We start from the raw sequence: 19,013 nt of genomic DNA, 5'->3' as shown, positions 1-19,013 counted from the left end.
CCATCTACTTTAGGACTATTTCACTCACTAAAACAAGAGTCTGGAGTGACTAGCTCATATGTAGCACTGGTGTGGTTAGAGGCCCAGTGTCAGGGGAGAGAAACCCCACTCTGGGAGCTCTGAATTAGGCATGTTATAATGGCTGAGACGAGCTTGGTGCAGCCACCTGTGCTGCGACATATTTGCAGACAGTGCCCATAGACAGCATCTGCAGCCAGTCCCCTGGTCAGTGCTATGCAGAAGGCCTCTGCTTAGGATGTTGTAAGCTCCTGGAGCTGAGACCTGTGAAGGGCCACATGGACAATCTGTTGTGGAGTACTGGACTCTGCAGAGCTGGTATATGGGCCCCAACTATGAAACTTCTTTCTTAGTAATTTACATTCACTTTTTCAGAAACGTGGGGCTTTCAACTTACCTATGATTTCTCCTCCAGGATGCCGGCGTGTAGAAGAAATTGACAGGACACTGATACGAAGAGATCAAGTATTGGTTTCCAAGATTTAGGACTGAAGACCATCACTTCAGCTGTTGCCTCTTGTATAGAAAGTGTGTCACTGGACAAAAAGCAACTGTATTCACTCTCTGGGCCTCATCCTGCAATCCTTACTGAGAAGGGCTGGCCTGTTGTTCTGTATGAGATAATTTGTTCAAGTAGTACTTGAAGCACATTTTACAGGTCTTCCCATATACTGCTAGGCTCTTCTGGAAAGCTGCCCTGTACTGGGAATTATGATTAGAGAGATGGACCCTTATATTAGACCAATACAGAAACTCGAAGGTGTTTAACTAACCATGTGTATATGAATGTTAATATTAACTTGCATGCCTTGAAGTAACTTTCCTGTTAAAATGAAACTATAAACAGAAATGTTTAGATAGCAAACAACTATCAAAATGCAGAACTTCAAAATGCAAGGGATACTTCTTGTTCACTGTTTAGAGAAACTACACTTTAGATCATAGAGATTTAAATATTGCTTTCCTGTGAACCTGGTATCATTTCCCTGCTGACTATATATACTACTCCTTTATACAGTGTAGTCTTGTAGCCAGGTAAGGAGCTCAGAGGACGTTCAGCTGTAAAGAACTGAACAACAAAGCAAAACTGGGGAAGTTCTGCTGTTTAAGTGACACAGCCCCTTGCAATCAAATGACCATTACATATGTGTACCAGATACAAGTCAGATCCTTGGCTGGTGCAAATCCTTAGAGTCTGATCGCCTTCAACAAACTGCGCTGACTGCACCCAGCTGCAGTCCTGAGTCCCATTTTTCACTCATTTTTTGGACTCGTTTGTTGACAGTGCTTTAGATTATTTCTTGGATAAATCTGTGGTGTAACAATGGGCACTTACTGCATCTCTGTCCTCGTCCTGAGTTTATAGGCAGAGGTTGGTTATAGATCCCTACACTTCAAAAGAAGGAAGCGTGTTTCTTGCTTCCTGCTTTCTATGGATAGAGAAATTCAGGTGCCAAAAGGTCACAAGTGATGTGTTACGAATGTAAGTATAATGGAGTTTGTGCCATTCCTGCCCTCTGCCCCTCTCTTTCTGATGTACAAAGAAAGCTTAAAATGTCTAGTTTCTCCTTGAGGTTGGTTTTTGTTTTTGGAATACTAGAAATGATAAAAGATGCATGTTGGAAATACCTCCGACTGATTAGAATTTGGTTCTGATATCAAACACCCACACGGACTCTGTGCAGTGCCTCAAATGCTGTTATGGGTCTATAAGTAAATCCTCAGAGGCACCAGGCCCTTTTTGGGCCCTTGCTGGTGTGCATCCTGAATCTCACAGGCCAGAGCTCCTTCTGGGAGCAAAGCAAGTAGCATCTGGCTAGCTGGTGGCTTGAATCTTTGAAATGAGGGATTCTTTCTATGGACCATGCATCTTAACAGAGCCTCATATGATTAACCCATTCTCACACAGAAAGCACCATATTCATGAGGAGACACTATGAAGCAAGCTGTGGTGCAGTTTTGCAGTACTTCAGTTGCCTCTTAGTAACTGCCTGCATGTTTTCTCAGTGACGTTTTATTTGAGGGATAACAGCACTTTTACTTTGGGGCAGGCATGGCAGAGCAGCTGATGAACTGTAAGTTTATGCCTGTCATCCTTTTGTTTTTGTAGCCACAAGCTCAAGGAGATCGTTTGGTCCTTCAGAACTGCAGCCAGCTCTCCATTTCTGTGGTGACGAGAGCCTAAATAAACTTCAGGAGGGAAAAACCTAGATAACAGAAGGACCATCAGGTGCTGTGGGGTGTGAAGCGCAGAGACACTGTAATGGCTCAAGGATCAGTGCAGCCCCAGCAAGGCCTACAGGCATCATATCCTTAGCCAGGGCCAGCAAGTCCTGTTGGATATGTGGAGCTACTTACAGACCAATGAGAGTGCTCTTGACTCCAGAAATACAGTGCAGAGGTGCTCCAGTAGTTCCTGTATACAGCTCGCCTGAGTCCGGCAGGGATATTTGGACAGAGTGCAGAAGCATGTAAGTGCATCTCTAGCTTTTCCGGACCAGGACTGGCAGCAGAAGCAGTAACTGCATATGAGCAGTGCTGTGCCCTAAGGCCTGCCAGATCCTGTGACTTGCCAGGGACTTGCCATGCAGCTATGGCACAGCACATGTGCAACTGGATTATCTGCTCAGAGGCAACTGAAGACTGACTCTGTGGGAGAGTTTGTAGGATCTGCAGCCACAGACAAAAGAGAAACTTGAATAATTGAGGTATTAACCCATGACTTGAGAAGGCAGTGCTAAAAACATCTTAGTGGCTCCATGCAGTTTCCTGAACACCATTTAGACAGATAAAGCTTAGTATTAATCACTCTGTTTATGATGAGGATACGGAGATGTACAGGATTTGCTCCTCTCCTCTGAACGATCCAAACGCCCATTGAATCCAGGAGAACTTTTGCAACTGTAAAGAATATGGGAATAGCTTTATACTGCTAAGTGACCTGTCCCAGAGTGAGCAGGCAGAGGAGGTAAGACTCTACTAATTTAATCCTGGGTGACTCTTCATCATCTCACTTCTATTGCAGTTATAGTAATGTCACTGGGAGCAGGGAGAAGCCACTGCAGAAATCTTTTGAAAATGTTGTTCTGAAAATTTAGTGTTCATTTTTAAGGAAGATTAAAAAAAAAAGTCTTAATTTCACTGTTCTACCGTTGACATCGCAGGGAGTTTTACTGTTGATAGAAACTGGGACAGGTTCAAGCCCTCTACCATTTGTTTCCCATCAGTGTCAAAAGGACTCATGCATCCTGATTATCCCTTTTTGCTCTGTTTGAGGTATCCCTTACTGAGCTTTAGAGGCAGCTTTGTAATAAAATGATTGAATATTACAATGTGAACTAAAGCTGGGCCTGGAACTCAAAACAGGGAGAAAACTCAAAAGGCCAAATGCTTGCCCTTCGGTTGTAAAATTTGTACTCTTATTTACTGCAGAATGTAGCGTGTTGTGTGAGGGTTGCATAGCAACAAAATAAAGTTTATCTGTGTAAGGAAATATGAATGTTTCTCAGAGCATAGAGAAGCATAATTTCTACTGTTTACTGCACTTATCGTATCTGTTGCAATGTGGACTGTGTCAGATGTCAATTACAGACTAACTTCAGAAAGACTGTTTATTTTAGATAATATAAATGTTACTTAAAAGATAGGGGCATAATATCTTATGTTTACATGTTTAAGATCTATTTCTAAAGTTTAGAAGATGCAGTTTCCTGTCCTTGCCCCAACCTAATTCAAGGAAAGTTCCGTAACTCTGTGGTCCAGGATAAATTCTGATGGTGAGGAAACGGGCTTTGTTACTTGTGCCTAGTTAACTATTTCTAGTTCCTTTGGGATAATGGAGTTGTGTTGTTTTTCCTGCTTAGCATCTGAGAATTGTCTGACTGCCTTACAGTTCAAACCTAGTAAGAATACAGATGCATTAAAAACCAAAATTACAGCCAAATATTAAAAGGCTGTGAGATGGAGTTAACAGAAGTGAAATTCATTTGCTGGGTAGATTTCTGGTTTTAAAATATTCCACAGTCAAGAGAATTTCCCTAGGTTTTGACGCTATCCAACTGCTTCTGGAAATGAATAACAAAAAGTAGGGATTTTGCTTGGTTTTGATTTGAGTTATGAAATGGGAAGACCGATGAGTGCCCTCAACAATTTAAAAAGCTGAACAATGCCCAGCCTAAGTGAAACTCTGCCTCACACAGCTTTTTCCCTGACAGAATTTGAGAAGAAAACACTGCACACAACAAGTGCTTGTGAGGAGAATATAAGCAATATAACAGGAAAAAGAAAAAAAGAAAAAAGAACTGGTCTTTGTGGAGTATGTTAAGTAGAGAAAATATATTATTTGCCTCTACAGTAACAAGTTAACCCCACAAACTCTTAGGAACAATAAGTCACAATCCTCAGATCATGGCACAGAAGTAGGGGAAGAAGAGAAGGTGTATTTCGTATTTATGATGCTTTAGTATGCCTAAGTGTATGTTGAATAACAAACACAGTATCTAAGATATAGATGTCAAGAGAAAATCTTTACATAGCAAAATTCTAGTAAGGGAGCAGCATTGCACGGTATTTATCCACCTAGAAAGACTGCTCAGTTTATGCGCTGACTGCCTAGAAAAACAACCCATTTGGGAGGGCAGTAACCAAACAATTAGTCAGTGAGGTCTCTAACCATCTTTGAGGCAGACCAAGAACATTCCCTGAAAAGGGGGACTGCAGTTCTAATGAGGGAAGATTTATTAGATGTTTTGTGGAGAGAGAAAAGACCAGAAGTAAAACCTGAGTGTGTGAAAGAGGAGGAGGATCCTGGACTTTTTAGGAGAAAATGATATCTCCCAAGAGACTAAGGTGTGAGTTTCTTTATGTGGATTTCTCTGGTGCTGTCTGAAGAACACTGTGATCAGCCTGAAAGCCTCCCTGCAATGTCTGTCTCCTCGGCCCTCGAGAACCCATAGAGGGCTAAACCCACTGAAGAGAATACAGAGTGCAGTGCTCTAGGGAGGATTTGTAGAAACCAGTGGGAAGATTTGGAGCTGTTTCAGCCCTGGTTTGGGATCTGGACCACTGGACTGCAGAGTCCCATTTCCAGCAAGAAGTTCTAGGGAGTACTAGTGACAAGATCAGTGCCAAGAGCCCATGATGTTCTCTGGACATCCGGTAGAGCACGTCAAGGCTGAACACACAGGGAGCAGGGCCCTCCTAAGCAAACCCATGTGCTTCTGCAAAAAAGGCTCTGAGCTGCAACACAAAGGCAGCTAGCGCGTGGAGGACAGGTTTGGCAGCATTGAGAATGTGTTTGCCATGAGGGCTTGGTGGTTACCTACGGCAGAGGAGAGTGCTGAAACGCACAGGTCTTCATGCACGACAGCCTGGTGAGCAGGGGACAGCAGAAGCCAGCTGAGGGTTGTGAGAGCATCTGGCCTTTTCAGATGTAAAGTGGACAAGGAAGTTAGTTAAACAGGAGGACAAGTTTTACTTTCTCACTTAGTCTGTCAGTTCTTTGAGGCAGAGACCTGCGGTTTTTTTTTGAATGGTTGGAGCCTGCACATGGAGTGGGGAATCCAGAAATAAATAATAGGTGTTGTAATTCAGGGAGCTGAAGCTGAAGAGCTGTGAAAGACATGATCTATTTTCTTGTGACCTCCACCTCTCACTGTGGCTCTGGGACACTTGATTGTATTTTATTTTTATTGGTGGCCAAACCAAACAAATAGCTCTGGATCTGATAAGAACTCCACCTCCACCCCCAATTTTTCAGGTTGAGCATGAAACTTGTCTGTCTTACTGAGAATTTCTGAACATAATAAACAGACACTTAGAGTAACTCACTTTGATAAATGGGCAGTGTAGGTCGGGGCCTGTTGGATATGCAGTAGATTCAAAGAAGAAGCAGAGCTGGGGAAGTAGGAAGGAATGGCTCTGCTTTTCTTGGCATCTCAAATGGTTTTCAGGCTGAAATCAAATACTGAAAGCACGAGAAAAGCTGGCTTCTGAAGTCATGATTTTGCACTGAACCTCACTGTAAGGATATCTCTTATAAAGCTACTTTTGATGTGGAAATTTGGCTCCAAACCACACTGAAGGCCATTATAAATAACCACTTCATCACAGGACACACAGAAGCTGGCTTCCTTGAACAGTCCTAGAAAGCAAGTCTAACGTTATTGAGCCATAACCTCAGCTAGTGTAAATCAGAGAAGCTCCATTGACTTCATCAGTTTACACTGATTTACACCAGCTGTGGCTGTGGACCATGATACTGCAAGATATGTCAGCTTTTAAATTCTATCACTGAGTGTTGAACAAAACTGTTTTAAAAACAAGATTGCCAATCCCAAATTTAGATGCTAATGAGACACAGCACTATAATTGTTTCACGATGCCTATATGCTCCATTTTGTTTTCATTTTGCCTTGCTTCTGTTTTTCTTATCTCCTGCCAAACAGAGGGAGAGTACCACATATGTTACATTCATAACAAAGATGTCTTGCTGCTTTGAGAACATGTCCTCCAGATGCAAAATGCTGTTGTGTTGTAGTTCAGCTTCCTTCTGTGCATACATAGATTGGTTTTATGCCAATGTAAGGATGCCCTTGAGGGGCAGTCCAATGTTTCTCCAGGCCCTGGCGTTCTCTAAGGCATAGCTGGAGACTGTCCCAGCTGGACTTCCAAGAGCTGATTTCTCTTTAAGGATTTCTAGCTCCTAAGTCATCATTTCAGACAGGCAGCATGAGTTTTGTCCAGGAGCACCCTGACAGGGATGTCCTGAGACCACCAATACATATCCTCTATAATGATCCTGCAGGATGCTTGTGTAGTTATCACAGGAACCATGTCCCTTAAATTTTCATTCCACTGCCTTAATTCTAAATCACACTGTTCTCTCTAATGCAAATAACTCTGTGAGGTGGACATCACATATCACAAACACCCGACAACCATCGTAAGGGTCCAGAGATGAGCTGCAGAGCAGAGGTAGACCTGGGCCACAGCAGAGCCCTTAACTTTTGTACCTTCCCTTGCAGAAGCTGGTGCTCCAGAGGCAACTAGGACTATATCTTATGCTCTGCTAGTTTGCCAAGCAAAATCTGATTATGGTGGTTTTGCAGTAGGGAGGCCATTACTTTTTAAGGACGTTTCTATTGTGAAGGGACAAACCCAGTAATCTCTTTACCTTTCAAAACACTCAGTAATGGGGGAATGGCAGAAGTCCTTGTTTTGCCAAGTCAGAGACAGTTCTCCCACACCTCTGCTCTGTGACTGGGGCTTTTTGCCGTACTTACAATTTTGGACCTCAGCAGAATTAGTGGACTGAGGCTATGTTTGACTTAGATATCTTCAGTTATACTTTCAAGTCCATATTTTCTCTGTTTATTCTTCTGAATTACAAGACAGGAGTGAAAACAATTTACTCTGTGAATGGTCTAGGATTTTTTATATTGGATGATCATCTGTGCCTGAATCTCAAAGCCCATAATCCTGTGAAGCAGCAGTGTGTGTGTGTTTGTGTGTGTGTGTTTGTGTGTGTGTAGCTCATGCTTTTTCACTCATGCACAAAGATTTATGACAGTGAGCAAGTACTCATGATTCCTTTTGGGGGCCTTCCATCTCATTGACTTATTCTGAGGAGCCTTCTTTGCAGTTGTTAGATAGGTTAGTGCTTGGCTGATTTCATGTCTACTGGGCCCAAGTAGTATCCCAGTATTGTCCCTTCATGCTAGCAATACATCCAGGCATGTAAGTTTTCATAAAAACAATTAGTATAATAGTGTTACCACATGATAAAGTTCTTTAGCTGAGATTTGATATTGCAAACTGGCAGTCTAGTCTCAGTTGGTCTTGACACACTTATGAGCCCAGTATTTGGGTTTCTCCTCTTCCTTGTCAAACAGAAAATATGTCTCTCAGTTCTAGCACCATTCTGCCATGTGTCATCTGAACTGAAGGGGTTTTTTTGTTCTATATGTTCTCTTTTTTGTTATCTATAATTCAATAACTCAACACGATTTTTCTTTTTCTACCCTTCCCCTCCCCCCGGTATACTAATCTCTTTAATTCTGTACAATGATGTGTTTTATTACATTTTCCTGTTAGGAAGAATCAAAGTAGTGGATTTAAAGCACTTAATAATTTTCATTACAAATATATCGAAATTTGAACAGCAAGATCACCTCACACATGCAAGTGTTCCTCTGAGTCTGTACACATGCTCTGTCAAACTTAAGATAGCCTGGTGTGTTGAGGAGTGTAAATGGGGTCTCTATTGTAAGTCTAATACAAGCTGTCACTGACTCCAGAATTATATGCCTGCAGCCTTCCCATCAGGTGATTAGAAGCAGCAAAAAATACTGAATTCGGTATAAGTAAACTCCCTTTGACAAGCTTGCGTCTCCACCCAGGAACCTGGAAAAACTAAAAATGTGCCCTTCATACAAGAAACTCTACTGACAAGCTTTTTGAAAGAGTTACAAACAGAGTAATTTATATTAGGAAAAGAGAACTCAGTCACAGTCTTAGGAAAACACAACAACAGAATATATATGCAAATAAAGAATAAGAACTGGCAATAACCCACCTTGTTTCCCTCCTGCCTACTGGTGAGTTTGTTCCACAGCTTCTAATCTGTGGCCACATGTCTGGGGGTGCCAGGAGTGCTTGATCCAGCTCAGGTATTCCGCTTTGTTGTGGCATTGTGTCTCATCGTATCCCACCTACTGCTGCCGTGTCTGCATCCGCCTTTGCTGCAAAGTCCTCAATTTTCATCTCTCACAGTGAAGCTGGAATTGGGGGGATGCTTGGGACCCTTGGGCAGAGTCCTTGCCATTTGGAAATACTTGCAAATGAGATGTGGACACGTGTGCTGGTGAATGGCTTTTGGCCAGAAGGTAAGATCCCTTTTCCTTTGTCAAGCATTCAAGTTGAAGTCTAGTTATAGTGGCTTGCCAGATGGGGCAAGGGAATCTGCACAGGTGGGATTTTGGCATAAGCCATAGGTGGCCTATGCTGCTTTGGCAGTACTTTGCATCAACAGAGCGAGCACAGAGCACCTTGTCCCTTAGAGCAGAGGATCCCAGCCCCTGGTTGCCAGGCTATGCACTGCTTATGGCTGTGGTAAAGACATTACAAAGGAGGCCAGCAAAGGCCATAAAGTGCTGTTGCCTACATCTGGTGCTCACCCAACAATGTTGTTGTGGGACCAGTGAAGTTAGGCCTTGCTGTTCCAGAACTTCTGCTGTAAGGGTCACGCATTTGAGTAAATAAAGAAGCCCACCGCCATTACAACATTTATTCCACTTCATCTGTTTAGATGCTGATATGATCTTTGTCCAAAATGTTTAGGGCCAAATCTTGAACTAGCATAGCTCTGTTGCAATCTGTGGATTGCATAGATCAGTCAGTGGATTGATCTATGTTGTCTGAGAATCTGAACCTACAGGCTCCCCTCTCCCTACCCTCCCAAGAGATACCAAAGTTTTCATCAGTTTCACTGAAAGTTTTGAGTACATCACATCAGGCCCATAATACTTGACTTTGTGGAACTTGCAGTTGTCATGCTAGATGCCCCATTGTCACTTTTATCAGGAATTTTGAGACAACAGCTGGAAGAAAGTAGCAAGTTCTGTGCTGAGGCCATGACAAATGTTCTTAGTTTGGCAAGGCTTATACAGTTGCATTCTTAATATTGCTGATATTTCCCAACCAGAAGTGGCTTTTTTACAGAGCTGATACTGAACATCAGACCTTCCTCTCGTGTATACGTGCACAGCCCTGGTACATGACATATATGCTGTAACATATGAATAAACAAGTATCTTACGACTTCTGAACTTCACTCTGCATACTGTCTGCCTATAAACTATACCTTATCTGGATCCAGTCTCTCAACCTTTGCATTTTATCTGCTCACTGTTAACCTGGAAGTTCGCCAAAGCTAAACAGCATGCCTAAAAGACACCTTGGATAGTTCTAGCCGCAGCTGATTTTCCGGTTTCTCAGTGATGCCAGGGAAACTCAGAAGACCTCATGGTGCTTCATTAACAGTGTCTCCTCAAGTTAGTGTATGGAGTGTCACTCACAGAATAGTTACATATAAGTTCGTAACTGCTGGTGTAACAGACTACAAAACCACTAAATAATTTGCTGGAAGCTAATGAATAGTTAACCCAGACAATTTAACCATCTGCATGCTCTGCGTTTTATCAGTTCAAGTGTGCTGGGTTTGGATTTTTTTTTTCCCCCCAGAAACATAAAAACACACTTTTGATCTATTACAGAAAGGCCCTTTCACCATAAAGATAAAAACATAAAAAAGTATTCCTTTTGATTCTCAATCCTTTTTCCATTATTGCTCTGATATGGATGGTAGTTGTACTATCAGTATTATGGAAGATGTAGAGTGCATTCAAAAAATAAGCAGCTGTAAAGTACATCCAGCCCATAAGCCTATTTATTAATGTTACTGTTTATTGATGTGATTGGAAATCTTCAGTCCTACAAGATGAACAAAGATTTTGGCTGCAATGTAAAGCATTCAGAAACCAACACTGCATGCTGGAGCTGTGATCTCTAGAGCTATAATTGCAGCAGTCATGGAGAAAGTCTCTGTTCTGACTGAATCTTCCCTGTGATGGACTGAATAATTTATCTTGGAGGATTTTTTTTGGCCTCTATCAGAACTTTCTGGTTATTAATACAGAAAGAGCAATGGGCACCCAACAAAGAATATCTCAAGCTTTATTGCTTTTGATGGTTAGAAAGTGCAGTGACTAATGGACATTTTCAAAAGAGTTTGAAATCTTAATAAAAGCAAAACGTCTGCATATCATGTGACATGATGCATCACAATCGAGATTTTGTCTGCACAGGGATCAGCCCTATTAAGTAATATTCCCTTCTCTACAGCTAGCCTTCTTAAGTCTTGAGGAAAAGGCTACAGGATAAGTTTCCCCGAAGTTTCTCTTTCCTTTGCTACTCAGAATTAGTGGAGACTTCCTTCCCCACTGCCTGATTGGCTGTAGGAAGGTGGTGTTGTGATTTATTTTGGTTTATTTTTTTATTTCTTTGCTTTAGTTTTTAATGCTGGCAATAGTTAGACTGTCCTGTAATGCAGCAGCATCATAGTAAATGGTAAGTAATTGTTACAAATGCCAGAACAGCTCATCTCACTGTCGGTACATTCGGTGAAGTTTGTCAATTAATTACTGTTCACTTATGCTGTCACAAAGATGCTTCCATTACTCCAACAAGATACTTTTAAGCAGCATGCTAGTATGTAAACAGCTGATAAAAATGGGGTCAGCAACATGGTAAGAACTTTGGATTTTGGATACAGTGTAATTTACTGCAAGATAACAGCATGTAACTCCAAGGGGGTGTTGCTGTCAAAAGCAACAATTTCTGAAACATTATTTTCTCTTTGGGGATTAAAATCTTCCACGTTCGGTGATCCTATGTATATTCCAACAGGTGAGAGAAGTTTGAAAAACAAAGCCTCACATGTTCTGTCTGGCAAGGGGGCTGCCTTTTCAACTTATGTATGTATAAATACATCCCAGGTATATGCACACACAAAGCAGTTACTTGCATATAGCAGTAGAAAAGCCATGCGAAGGCACATATCTAACATTTGCCTTGGAATTTTTCCTGCCCTGATCATAACTTTTTGGAATTTAGCTATGTCCATAGCTAAGTGATTCTAAAGAATAAAGCTCTAGTCAATGTGTAGCTCCCTGGGCTTATTGGCTTTATTAAGCTTGAGGCAGGACTGCTGAAAGGCTGCCTAAGGTCTGCTGTGAACCTACTGGATGAACTTGAGTCTGATTTCACAGAGACAAAGCTTGTTTTTTGGCTGTAGGTAGAAATCATGGAGGACCCAATGCATTTTCAGGCTGTGTTTCAGTGCAAATATACTGAGAAATGTATATAGCTGATTGTTAAGAAGGTTAAGAGAGGACTTGATCCTGGTATGGAGGTGCCAAAGAGAAGATTTTGAACGCAGGGGGTTTCTTTCATCTCGGAAAACAAAGACATACAGGATTGAGCTGTTGGAAGCTGAAGGTATTAAAAACAAAATGTGGGGCTTTTTTAGCAGCAATGGTAATTAGTGTTGGAATATTCTGCAGGGATATGGTAAATTGTCCAACCTTTGGAGTATTTAAAAGTAGATGATTTTCTAGAAGATACTCTACTGCAGCCTCAAAATGGTGGTGACTACACAGGGCTTGTTAGGTGAAATTTTCTGGATTTCTCACGATGGAAATTGAATTAGACGATTACAGCATCCTTAAAACCTACCTAGCCTATCACTCTCCCTTTGGCATTTGTGGATAAACCTGTGTGAATCAGGCAGAATAAGACAGTTTTCATGATTAATTTGTGCAACCCAAGCTACGAAGAGGTGTACCTGTTCCTTGGTCTTGAAAGGTGCTGACCCTCTAGCAGCACTTCCCTAGAGCAGTAGGCACTTAGGATTTTTAAGCCTCCAGGAGCCAGTGCTGCCCCAGTTTACGGTACTAATCTGGGTCTGTCAGTATAGCTCTGTTGGCTGGATGGTGCCTTGGTGCATGGCACTGATTAAGAATCTGAGCTGCTGTCTTGTTTCTCTGACTTTGCTGGTATGACTATGTCAGATATTCCACCTTCTTACTAAACCATGGAAGGTTTGCAAGCATAATTCCAGGCCTTGTGAGAAGGGAACATTTGTGAAGCAGCAACCCCTCACTCATCTGCACAGGGAAAACACGTATGTCAGGCAGTGGGGATTCCATTTTCAGGATCCAGAGTTTAGGACCGGCTTAAAGGAGTCTTATTAAAAGTGTTTTCCAATGCATGTGGCTCCTTCAGACAGCACCCAGGTGGTTAAGAAACCGGCATTAGGAATAAAAGCTGTTTCTCTTTTCTGCACAACAAATGGTTCAAGTGTCTGGTATTTGATTCAGAAAGGAAACCTGCAGCAGTCATGTCCACTGAAATAAACCAACCAGCATTTTGAGCTGCCAACACTTCTGTCTATTACGTCAAGGCATCACAAAGTTTAAAGTGTAGCAAAGTAATATATATTTTTTTTCTGTAATCCCAGGGTAAATATTAGGTAGACAGCATTTCTGCTTTGCACATTAAAAACCCGACTGAATTTGAAAAGCCTGCAAGTGCACTTTGGGGATTTCGGAAAGTGTCATTTGGCCATAAGCTAAGACCAGAAGCTGCCATTTTGCAGATGGGGCAGCAGGGAAAGGCGTTTGGCCTCATTCATAACTTCACAGCTACTGCAAATATCAGCTGATGAATATTTATGTTATGCCTGGCAGAGGCCCGAAAGGCAAACGGGAGGAGGAGCGGAGGGGGAAGCTTAAGTTAGGAAAATGGTCGTCTGAACTCTGTGGGATTTCTTTACCAACACTTTCCATGCTTGAACAGTAGCTGCTGAATGAAATCATTATGTACCGAGCCCCTGTGCAGGAAAACAAGGTTTGTCAAGACTCTGTTCGTTAGCACCTCGTACTTTGTTTGAACCTTGGACATTTGCTGGGTCCTGTAAAGGGAAACTATTTTTTTCTCAGATCAAATGTGCTATAGAGCTAGCCTGTTTTCTTTTGTTTAGTCATTACTACAGCGGTGATTGCGCTAATTGTAAAACAGCGTCCATCATTAGGACAGGAAAGGGGGAGTCAGACAGGATTGTGAAATGCTATGGGACGGCATGGGTAGTGAGGAGGTACAGCAGCAACGCAGGCTGAGAGCAGATATCAAAAGGGTTCAGAGGGTCAGAGGTGCCATTATTGAACGGTCCTGGAATATTGACAGTGTTCGGCTGTGGTGTTTGGTGTCCATAGGCTCATCACCTCTGCAGGAACCCGCTCGAAACCAGGTCTCTGTTGTGCAAGTTGCTGCACAGATATTGATAATCAGGGGGCATAAGGGGAAATGCAAACTGAATGATTCGGGCACAGAGCTGGGAGATACTAAAAGCCAGCTACTCTTTCTTCTCTGCTCTTTACTGTCTCATACTTAAAAGCAGCACAAACACTGTGTTATGTTTAACTGCCGCAGGCAGTAAATGTTCAGTTAAAATTACACTATGCTTTTCACTAAGCAGTAGCTCTGCAATAATCCTTGCATGTATCAGTAGTCTTCAGTGTTACTGGATTAGTCAGTATTGCAGCTGGATTTTAAGGAAGCAAAATAGGTGAGTGTCCTTCACCTCTCAAGTATACTGTAATTTGAAAGTAATGTGTTTCTTCATTAAGATTTTCTCAAGTCACCCACTGAGGAAAAAAATCCAAAACAAATTAAAAAAAAAAGGGAGAATCTGCAAAAGTTCACATTGTCTCTGTATTCCTCAGCTGGCTTGTTTAAGAAATATCAATTAAAAAATACATACATTTCCTAGGCCTGGCAGATGTGCCTGGTAAATGCTGTAAATGTATTTAACTGTGTGTGTCTACTCTGACAGCTACACCATGTTTCCTTCTTAGGGTTTTAGCCATTCTCCAGGGTGTGCAAGGCTTCCCCCCCAAAAGCCCTCACCTTTCGGAGGATCTCGGGCTGAGCACAGCCATGCGGAGGGGCTGCGATCACACCTCTTCCCTGCGCCTTCACCAGGCTGTAAGTGGACAACAAGGAGCAACTTTTAATAATGCTCATGAACATGACTTAACTCTTCTGGTGAATCAAGCCCGGGAAGGAAACTGGCTGAAATAAGTAATTGCTGAAAGTCAGCTAGGATTTACTAAAGTAACAGTTGGCTGCGGGTGGCCAGTCTGAGACACCTTCAAGGGACGAGAGGGTCAGAAAGCAGCAACCCAGCACTTTATGAAATGCAAGTGCCTTTGAAGGCAGGCAGCTTGAGTCATATATGCTGAAAAAATAGGAGTTCCCAGAATCAGCTGATCGCTTCAGAAAATCATTCCACAAAAATTCTGCTCCAAAGGAGTGAGAAAAGTCGTGGGTTTTGTTCATTATACTTCAGCATAGAAGTATACTTGTCGTGAACGCTGTAAACATGGGACTATTTTGTTCATGCGTATTCTGGGAGTCTTCCTTTCTTAGAGATGATTCTTACTGGGAAGTATTTTAACTCCTTTAAAAGGAATTCCCCAGTTATTTAGGGAACGTGTGTGTGTGTGGGGGGTGGGCATGCCACCGCGCTCCCGCACCTCGCGAAGAGCTGCGCAAGCCTGAACCCCTCCGCTTGCTGCTCAGCCCGGAGATGTCCGTCCGTTCAGCGTCTAGGAACCGGTAGATGGTGCTGCAACACACCAGGTGCCCGAGCGGGCAGCGGGGCCTCCTCCCGCAGCCGGCGGCTGCCCCCGGACCCCCCCGCCCTCGGCGCACACCACGCGCGACGCGGCTTGCGCGCTGCCCCGCGGGTTTTCTTCTTCTTTGCCAAGCCGCGGGGCCCGTCGAGCGAGGGGGGCGGTTTCCAACCCGCCCCCGCCTCCTGGGGCTATTTCGACGGGGCCCGGCGGCAGCAGGCGGCGGTCCTGGGGGCGGCAAGGCGCGCGTCGTTCCCGCCTCCGCCGCCGAGCGCACCGGCAAAGCCCTCGCGTTGCGGCGCGGGGCCTCGCTGCGCCCATGGCGCCTCCCTCCCGCCCGCTCCGGCAGGCCCCGCCCCGGCAGGCCCCGCCCCCTCCCCAACGGCCACTTGCTCTGCGCTGCCCCAGAACTTTCCAGAAGCTCCTGGAGGGTTGTGGGAGGCCGCTGCCGCGCGCCTCCAGCCTTGGCGCTGCGAACCATAAAACCGCCCCCGAAAGGAGGGGTCGAGGAGCAGGGCAGGGTTTGGGGTGAAACGCACGGCATGCTGTGAGCTGTCGGGGCGGGGGCCTCTGTGAAACATGGTGGTGTAAATTGGGACAGGAATTGATGCAGAATTTCTCCTCCATTGTGGAAAAAGGGAAAGAAAAACCCTCAAAACATTTGTCATTGATTTGTGAGGCCCTGCCCGTCTGCCAGCCAGCGCTGGCACGCTGTGAGCTGACAATGTGCTGCGAGGGGAAGCGGCTGCGAAGCGGCTCGCTGAGGGGCAGCGGCGAGGACGGTGAGAAATATGCACGGGGAGGAACTGAAACAACGCCGAGCAGCTGTTTTTGTTATACCAGCGAGCTGCGAAGTTGAAAAATGATTCGAAAAGCGAGGGATGTGCAGGGAGTACTGGCACGTCCTGCTTATGGGCGCTTGGGGCATTCTGTGTAAATTGAACTTTTTTCCCCTGTTTTTTTGGATGGCTTAATATCACGGCAGTGGAAGGGAACAGAAACAACATACTTGGAGCCCAGAGTTTCTTCCTGGATTCCTCTGAAACCTAACTACAGCAGAGTGAGTTAAGGACAGAGGTGAAGCCTGGCTGTTCGCTGTCTTTTCATTGGTGTAGCCCAAGACTTGAAGATTATTTCAGTGTCGAGGTTGCATGTGAGAAGGCCCTCAGAGTTTTTTTTTGCAAAAAAAAAAAAAAGGATAAGAATGAGAGAAGAGGACCCTTTTGCTAACTCACGCATGTTTTAGCAGATGGCCGTGGTGCAAACAGATGGACCTGGCAGAAACTGGAGGAGCCCCCTTGGAGCGAGGTTGATTTTCACTGGGGGGACGCCCGGCTCATCAGCTCTACCCAGGAAACTTTTACGCTGATGCTGGGCGCTCTGCGGAAAGAGCAAGCACCTGCGATGGAGAATAACCGCTTCCCCTTCTCCAGTGGACGGCAGTATGCGAGCTTGCAAAACGCTGCAGGATTAATTCAATGATTGTGAGTCGGGGGTGTGCGGAGGTTTCCAGTGGTCTGCTAGGGAGTCTAGTCAGAAGGTGACCCGTTTGTTTCCTATTGAAAGCACCTAGGAAAACCTGCCTCCTGAGAGGAGTTATTCATCTTAGTGAGGGAAAAGGGATGGAAAGACAAATATTGTGTCTTGTGACTAACGCCATGCGTGACTCAGTGTTAAGCAGTAGTGCTGACGCGATAGACTCTTTCCCACATATTGAGTTTAGTGTGAGAGACGTCAAATTGTACCCTCACACCCCTAAAATGTGAAGTAGATCCCCTGAAGCCAAATTGTTTGTAGAGGTACAAAAACCGGAACCATTTAACAGATTTATTCCTATTGCATTCATAAAATGTAGCAGTCCCTGTTGTAATCTTTGTGGTTTGATTTAGCAGATAAAAAGTGCATTTCATGTAGGAATGCAAGGGGGAGCACCAGGCCTGGAAGCCTCCGGGAGGATCCTATCATGGCTTGGGCAAAATCTGGGAAGTAACTTCATCTTTTTCTCCTCACTAGTCTCTCTATCTTTCTTGGACTCTTTTTATCATGCAGATTTGAGTTTTGTCTTGGTGCTGGAAGTGGTGATGATGTTCCTATCTGAGGATAAGATTGTTGGGAGCTGTTTTTTTCTGCCCTTTTCTAATGGGCCTGTCTGTGCTGTTTCTCCAAATGGTTTGAAGGGCTTTGAATGAGACTGAGAAAGGATGGATCCTTGCAGGGACTCCTCATGTGAGGAGTCTAGAGACGCTGAGCTCTGCGCAGAGGACAAATAAACTGTTTTGCCCGGGGTTTTTAGGTTTCAGAATATGGCTTCAGTTCCAAATCTGAGTGACAATCAAACAAATTGGTACTCTCCCACAAAAATAGGACAGTTATGGGAATTCAGCATGTCCCCCAGAAAACTGAAGTTTGTTCTGACAAAATGGAACATTTACATTTGTGCAGCATCTTAACATTTGTGTTGCATTCATAAAAAAAAAGAAACAAAAAGTTGCTATGACTTTTTGATTCTTGAATGAAATGTGTTTTCCTTTGGGAAGTACCGACATAGAGAATTTTTATGCTGATAGGGGAATCTTACCTGTCTGCTCTGTACCTAAGTAAAATCTTTATTAAGCTGGCCTGTTCTGTTAGGATATTCTGCTATTAGTATTTCTCCCGAAGAACAATTGCCCGATCTTGTTTGAGGGGTACTTCTTGAGGGGAAGAGTGATGCTGTAATCCCACTGCTTCCTGAGCAGGGACCTATCACTGCATGAATATTGTGCTAACAATAATGCATTGGAAAAGGATGTTCATTAAGAAAAGAAAATTCACCAATACTGTCATTAATAGCTCAAGTTTGAATTATTGCTCACGAGTGGCTTAGTCGGTACTGGGATCTTTTAATAAACCATTGTTACTAATTTCATTGGCAGTAGTGGGGTGATCTTGCTCCTGGAACTGTCTGCACGTGCTTGGTTTTTCTTTTGCATGCAATGATGCACTGATCTGCGGTAATGGATCCTGATACTTTGTGTGTAAAAAGCATAGCTGTTGCAAATGCCTGCTGCAACACGAGTAGTTTTTCAAAAATACAGGTTGCAAATTTAGTTTTTAAAAGAGGCAAGAAAATTCATACTTACAAAGGATTTAAATACAGAAATTTCAATCCATGTCATTGGATTGGTCCCTAGCCTTATTTCTTCTTCCCTTTCAGGCAAAAGCTGAGGCACTTCACTGTTGGTTAGTGGACTTACACTGGGTTTGAAACAACAGGCGTAGCTTCTGCTGCTTTTCTTAAGAGGCCAGAAGCCACCCATTTATGGTTTCTGAGCTTGAGCACAGAGTTGTTTTCATTTCTTCAGGTAGAAGGTATGGGAGGAAGTGAAGTTTTTGGTAGATAAGTATTCATTTTGTAGTGGAAACCATGTGCTGCCCTGTGGCAGCGCACTGTGAAAAATACATTCAAAGGGTGTTGGCTAGATCATCCTGCCTGCGGGAGAATTGCTGAGCAGCTGAGCTCCTCAGTGTGTGGGTTAAGAGGACCACGGCGTGAGTCAGGGCAAACCAAAGGTGAGCAAGCCCATCTGTGAGCTGATGTCCCATAGAAAGGAGTGTGCTTCCTCCTGCCTAAATATGTTTTGTGACTGTTTCCAGACTTGCTTCAGAGCCAAACACAGGATGTAGCGCATAAGTGCAACTCATATTGTATTGTTCTAGACAATGTTTTTGTTTTGTTTATGAAGAATCATTTCCTAAAAT

General features: G+C 43.6%; 1 protein-coding gene across 10 annotated transcripts in view; it reads left to right on the top strand.

The window, feature by feature from the left end:
- The window catches only part of HAO1 (hydroxyacid oxidase 1), a 40,602-nt gene extending 36,572 nt beyond the window's left edge, over positions 1–4,030 (top strand). For all 10 annotated transcript variants that reach the window (XM_026064108.1, XM_026064104.1, XM_026064107.1 and 7 more), the window contains one exon: positions 434–4,030. In XM_026064108.1, the coding sequence (XP_025919893.1) occupies positions 434–504 (71 nt within the window). In that variant the 3' untranslated portion in view covers positions 505–4,030. The remainder of the gene's footprint in view (positions 1–433) is intronic.
- The last annotated feature ends 14,983 nt before the right edge of the window (positions 4,031–19,013 follow it).

Source organism: Apteryx rowi, unplaced genomic scaffold (assembly GCF_003343035.1).
Source record: "Apteryx rowi isolate R43461 unplaced genomic scaffold, aptRow1 scaffold_21, whole genome shotgun sequence".
In the NCBI taxonomy this organism is placed as follows: domain Eukaryota; kingdom Metazoa; phylum Chordata; class Aves; order Apterygiformes; family Apterygidae; genus Apteryx; species Apteryx rowi.
This window is presented reverse-complemented; position numbering and strand designations above follow the sequence as displayed.